The sequence below is a fragment of the Taudactylus pleione genome, unplaced genomic scaffold (genome assembly GCF_031769625.1).
Source record: "Taudactylus pleione unplaced genomic scaffold, aTauple2 ptg000481l, whole genome shotgun sequence".
Classification (NCBI taxonomy): Eukaryota; Metazoa; Chordata; class Amphibia; order Anura; family Myobatrachidae; genus Taudactylus; species Taudactylus pleione.
In genome coordinates, this window is record NW_028284883.1 from 786,225 (window position 1) to 792,224 (window position 6,000).

The 6,000-nt window shown below is 47.0% G+C and overlaps 1 protein-coding gene across 2 annotated transcripts in view; it reads left to right on the forward strand.

Moving 5' to 3' along the window:
* Nucleotides 1-4,078, forward strand: part of LOC148502824 (cytochrome P450 2F2-like) — a 28,746-nt gene extending 24,668 nt beyond the window's left edge. For both annotated transcript variants that reach the window (XM_088449267.1, XM_088449266.1), the window contains exon 8: nt 3,869-4,078. In XM_088449267.1, coding sequence (XP_088305393.1) covers nt 3,869-4,065 — 197 coding nt within the window. In that variant the 3' untranslated portion in view covers nt 4,066-4,078. The remainder of the gene's footprint in view (nt 1-3,868) is intronic.
* The last annotated feature ends 1,922 nt before the right edge of the window (nt 4,079-6,000 follow it).

Here is a 6,000-nt window from a genome sequence, read left to right on the forward strand (position 1 = left end):
ATTATTTTAGTATCATCTATAGTTATTACAGGGCAATTGGAGTAGAATTCGTAAAATTCGACTCCAACCCCTAAGTATCACTTATTTTTAGTAAGGAGATCGCATTTCCCATAATTGTAATGGGAAATGTGATCCGACCAGAGTTACTAAAAATAAATTATAAAAAAATATCCGGGAAAGCCCTGTGATAATAACACCACCTGGAGGTGGCGTTATCCAGGGTCTCCCCCGGTTACTGGGCTCCTGCTCTGCTCTAACTGGGAGAGCAGAGCCGGGAGTCGGTCCCAGTAATCTAAACAGAACGCAAACTGATTACTGTAAAAAAAAAAAATTGTCAAAAAATGTTTTTACTTACCTGACTCCAGGGACCGATGATCGGGCCTCCGGTGATGTCTCCCCTCCGGTCAGCTAGTCTCCCATAGTGCACTGTGGTCCGGTCATCAGGTGATCGGGTCCCAGTGCTTTATGGGATATCACCTGACCGGACGGATGGAGGACATCACCGGAGGCCCAGATCATGCAGGTAAGTGCTATTAAGGGAGGGGTGGTCTGCGATTGTGGGGGGCGGGGCTTAGCACCAGGGGATGGGGCTTAGCGCTGGGGGGGGTAGCAGCGGCGGCCGGTCGGCGCATGAGCGGGCGCTTTGTCACAGTATTTTTTGCGAAAATACCGTGACTAGTGAGCGGATGGGATTCGCAGGGACAGAGCTTTATTGCAAGCTCTGTCCCTGCATTTAATACAATCCGCATATTGAATGCAGATTGTAGTGTGATATTATCGACTGAATTCACATTGAGAATTCAGGCAATATCACAGAGATTTGTAGTAAATCCCTGTGATATTGCCTGAATTCTCAATGCGAATTCAGTCGATAATATCACACTACAATCTGCATTCAATATGCGGATTGTATTAAATAGAGCCCAAAGTAAGAGCAGCATTGTTTTGTCCTGTAAAATCTAGATGTGTACCAGATAGCCTTTCAAACTTTTACTAGAGTAAATATCGCTACCATGTATAGTGTTCCTGCTAGGCTGTTTCAGCGAGGCACCGTGCCCTGCCCTATTTCTGAAGGGCAGAATGCACCCTGCCCTCTAGCACGGCGCCCCGTTGAAACAGCCTGCGTGTTCTGTCCTCCACCCGCGGGCCCGGCATCCATTCACAGTGACCGAGGCGCTTGGTGACAGCTCAGCATGTCCGTAAGTGCCGGGCACGCCCCCAAAAGTGACGAAAAGGGGACGTGTTGTAAACACACGCCCCCTTTTCGGGCGCACACGCCGAAGGCGCACGCAGATGTTCCCTAGCTCTAGGTCCAGCGCCCTGTCTGCCACCGGATCTAGAGTGAGCACCACATGTACATCATATATGGGCCCAAAAGTAATAGCCAACATTTTACTAGCACCGGCATGTTTTTTGTTGATGAAGTCCACAGCAGGTGAGCCTGTGTGCTTTAAATGCCAGGGCTGATTTTTAGTCCAAGTCCGGCCCTGAGTGGCGGGATGCATTGCATAAAAAATGCGATGCTTTATACATCCCGCCCTAGGAGAGGTATGTCACATATAGCCAAGACATTGATGGAAAATAAATGTTTTCTATTCCTAAAAATAGATCAATTTCTTACGATGTTAATAGGCAACATGAATACCATCCTTTGACCGAAAGCCAGCACTTTGCTGGAACTGCTGCTTTAAGAGCACACAGGATTCATCATCCAATGGCTGTTGATGGAAATGGTTAGGATGCTACAAGAATTCCCATGGTATCAGTGGGATACGTTTAGGAAACCGGCGGCCGCAATCCTGACCGCTGGCTTCCCGAATCCTCTATCTCGCCTAGGGTTAAATGACAGGCATCTAAAATCTAGATGCCTGTCATTTTCCCGACGCCGGGAGACAGGCGCCCGGCATCCCGATCAAAGGGATGCCGGGTGCCGCAAGCAGACAGCCACGGGGGGGAGGGTTAGGTTTTTGGCACAAGGGGGGAATTAGGGTTAGGCACCCCACCAGGAGGGTTAGGGTTAGGCTAGGGGGAGGGAGGGTTAGGTTTAGGAACCCCCGGGGGGGAAGTTAGAGTTAGGCACTTGGGGGGAGGTTAGGGTCAGGCTCCCCTAAGGAGGGTTAGGGTTAGGGGAGTTGTTTAGGTTAGTTTTTACTTACCTTAGGGACAATCGGGATCTCCAGCGCTGCCGGGCTTCCGCTGCCGGGTTCTGCTGTTTTGTCGGGCTGCCGCAGCTGGGAATCGAACTGCCGGTCATGCGGCAGCCGGCTTTTCATACCGAATACATACCAGCTTGGATATTCAACTGGACGCAGTTTCGGACCTTCCAGAAGTCACTGCCATCCAGACACAAAAATGGAAATGGCCAACAATTTGCTGTGCAGATGCCAATCATTGTCCCTATGACATTCTGGAATTCACAGTGCGTCCATGACGACAAAAGGTTCAGCTGAAATCACAGTTCTGGCACTTGATCTGGCATTCCGAAGAGAGTTACATGTAACCTATTATAGTTGTTTGCCATTGAGGTGGTTACACATTTGCCAATAACATTGGCAACATCAGCTATCAGCTCCTATACTGTATGTCATAAAACAAACAAACTTATAATATATTTTTTTAAAGTATGCCTTCAATGAGAAATAATTAAATGCAGTGGTGGCACCAGAGATGGGGCTGCAGCGCAGTCCAAAATTCAAATAGGGGAGCCACACCAAATGCCAGTGATTCCCGGCTGGCAATGTTTGGCAGCGTTTGGAAAATCAGCTGGTGTGACTCCCCTATTTTAATTTTGGACTGCGCTGCAGCCCCAGCTCTGGAGTCACCACTGGTGAAATGCAAATAAACCACTTTTTGTGGTGAGAAACACAACACATGATTTCAATTATGACAAACTCTATATAACAAACACAAAAGACACAAATGTGTAAGGCAGAGGTCCCCAAACAAGGTCCTCAAGGCTCCCCAAAAACTCAGGTTTTAGAGATAGCTATGGTTGAGCACAGGTGGTTAAATCAAATTGACTGAGGTGCTAATTAAGTCAGCTGTGCTTAACCATTGATATCTCTAAAACCCGAACTGTTGGGGAGCCTTGAGGACCGCATTTGGGAACCTCTGGTGTTGGGTAATAATTGCTCTAGCCATGATTGTACTAGTAAGTTTTCAATCCCTGATTTTTCTTGATTTAAAAAGGGAAAAAAGCAGTTTGTAAATATGATCTAAGGAATTATAATCAATAATAAAAGCACAATCAAGAGTAGCCAGATAAAATGACAATGACATGGACTATAAATTAGTGTGTGTGGATTCTTGCTCTGCAAATATGAAAGTGTGTAAAAAAGACATAACATTTGCATACCAGATAGAATGCTTCAATTCTCCTCCCCAGGATTAAGACAGCAAAATATTAAATATATGCGGTGCAATGTACTAACCGGAAAGTTGAAGGGCCGTTAAACATACTGTACCTCAAATACCATTAGATCTTATATATAAAATTTATTGGTCTGTTTGGTTGTTTATTTGTTTGTTTGTTTAGTTGTTTGTCTGTCTGAGTATGCATTCAGACACCTCTGCACCGATTGGAATGAAACCAACGCAAGGTGGTCCGGGCCAGGTTTTAAGGGGCTTGAGGTCCTGGTTGGACCTCCCATTGGTGTATGCTGGGCAGAACTTGGACCCGGGAGCCTGTTGTGGGCCTTCCACTGTATGTATTTGGATGAAAACTTCACAGAGGGTGTCAATTGGTCTGGGATGCCTAATTTAATAACTTGAAGATTTAAACCCAGGGAGCGCTGGGTACTTCAGCTGGTAAGTAATAAAAGTATAAGTATATAAAGCCATTTGTCTCCATCTTCTTGTATCTTTTCAGGCAAGAGATTTTGCCCTGGAATGAGTATGGCAGTTATGGAAATTTTCTTGTACACCACCACAATGCTGCAAAACTTTACCATCAAGTCACCGATGCCTCCTGAAGAGATCTCCATTGCTCCAGTGGGCGTGGGGCTTGCCCATATCCCTCCCAACTATGAAATTTACCTTTTACCTCGTTCATGTTCCCAAGAATAAAGGATTAATGAAAGATTTTGGATGCATTTGAGATTATGGCCCTCATTCAGAGGCAGTCGGAGGATGAAAGCGGTCGCTCAGAAACTGGGCGGCCACTTGCGTCCTGACCGGCCTCCTCTGTTTTAGTCATTAGGCTGTGGGTTTAAACCCACAGCTCTAATGACTGCTAGGGTGATGGTCGCGATGGTCATAAACCATCACGACCATCGGGGCTTACGACGAGACACTTGTCGTAAGCCCCGGAGAGCTTCTGGCTCTGTCAGAGCCAGAAGCTCTCCACTGACATCACTAGTGATGTCAGTGGGGCCTCCCCCAAACGGCATGGGAACACCTCCATTTGGGCTGCCATCCCCCATGCCTTTCAAACGGGGCGAGCTGTAAATCAACATCGACAGCTCGCCCCCTTTGGAAAGAGACCGGCTACAACCAGCGCTGTCGGTCGTAGCGGGTCTCACGCATGCGCACGAAGGAGCCGGCTCCCTCGTGCGCATGCGCACTGGACAAACATCGAGGCGGCCGTGTGGTCGTAGACCGTACGGCCACCTCTGAATGAAGCCCTATGGCTTGTGCTTAGTGAAACTTTCAAGATTGTAGGGGTCAGTAAAGTATATCATTTACATATGGCAGAAATGGACTACCCTAGTTTTTGGCTCCTGTGGTTGGCAGATAATAGCTCCACAGAAGGGATTTATGGATAATTTAATATCGGTAACTAGGCTTGGCCAAAGGGAATAATTGTGTTATTTCAATCTCTGTAAAATATATATTTTTAGTTTTGTTTCCTAAAGATCAAGTCTGCCAAGTCATGAGTAAAATGCTTAATTTAAGGATGGAGCAACCTGTATTAGAGTGAGAGAGATGTAATTATCCTGGCTGTCGGGATGCCAGCACTCAAAATGCCAGTCCTGGAATCCTGACACCTGTCACAACAGTGCTGGCATCCTGACCATCGGCATCCCGACAGTAAGTATTGGGGTTAGGTGGACAGTTAGGGGTTAGGATTAGGCACTAGAGTCAAGTCTGCCAAGTCAGGAGTACTACTAATCATGTTCTGTCTACCACCATTATTTCAGGTCTCCTAATAAAGTATTTTTTAAAAGACCTACCAATAACACTTTGTGGTCATGCCTAGGAACACCTCATTACTTTAAATGGCAAAGCAGTGACTTTTTTTAAACTCATACTTGCCAATAAGGAAAGGAGAGTGGTGGTGAAAGAAGCCAATAAGAAAGGAGAGGGGAGGGACAAAGAGTTGATCAGAGAGGGGTGGTGACAGAAGCTAAAAAGTAAGGAGTGGGGAGGGGAAAAGAGCCGACCCATGGTAGATAAGGGAGGGAATTAAAGAGGTGAGAAGTGAATGTAGTCAATCTGACAGGAAAGGGGAAGTGACAGAAGATGATCACAGAGGAGGGAGGGCCGAAGGGGAAGCAATCTGGGCAGCTTGAGGGAGCATGAAATGTAGAAAGTGATCTCAGATCCATAACTTATTTAGGATATAGAGCAAACAAACCGAGAAAAAACGAACAGGCAGCCGTCATACTGTGCAGCGTCCCATGAATTCCAGAAACCTGAATGGCGCCCTCTGTCCATTTTGGCGCCCGGAGCTCATGCTCCACTGGAACCACCCTTGCTACTCCCCTGGTCGTAACTAGGGTAGTGTGACCAGGCCATGGCATAGGGCACCACAGGGCAGGGAGTGTTGATTGGGCCTGTCAGTGTTCTGTTTATAATCATTCTCACTTGTTGCTTCCTCTTTTTTTATTCCCAGCATCTCCAGCCCCCCCCCAGTTATTTCCTGGCCCTTCACCATGAGGCCATGGCCCTGTTTACGGGTGCGTAACTTATGTCCCTATTTCATAAATAGGGGGGTGGCACCAATGCTCTTTCTGGCACAGGGCACCAAAAAGTCTAGTTATGGCTCTGGGCCAGGTGATG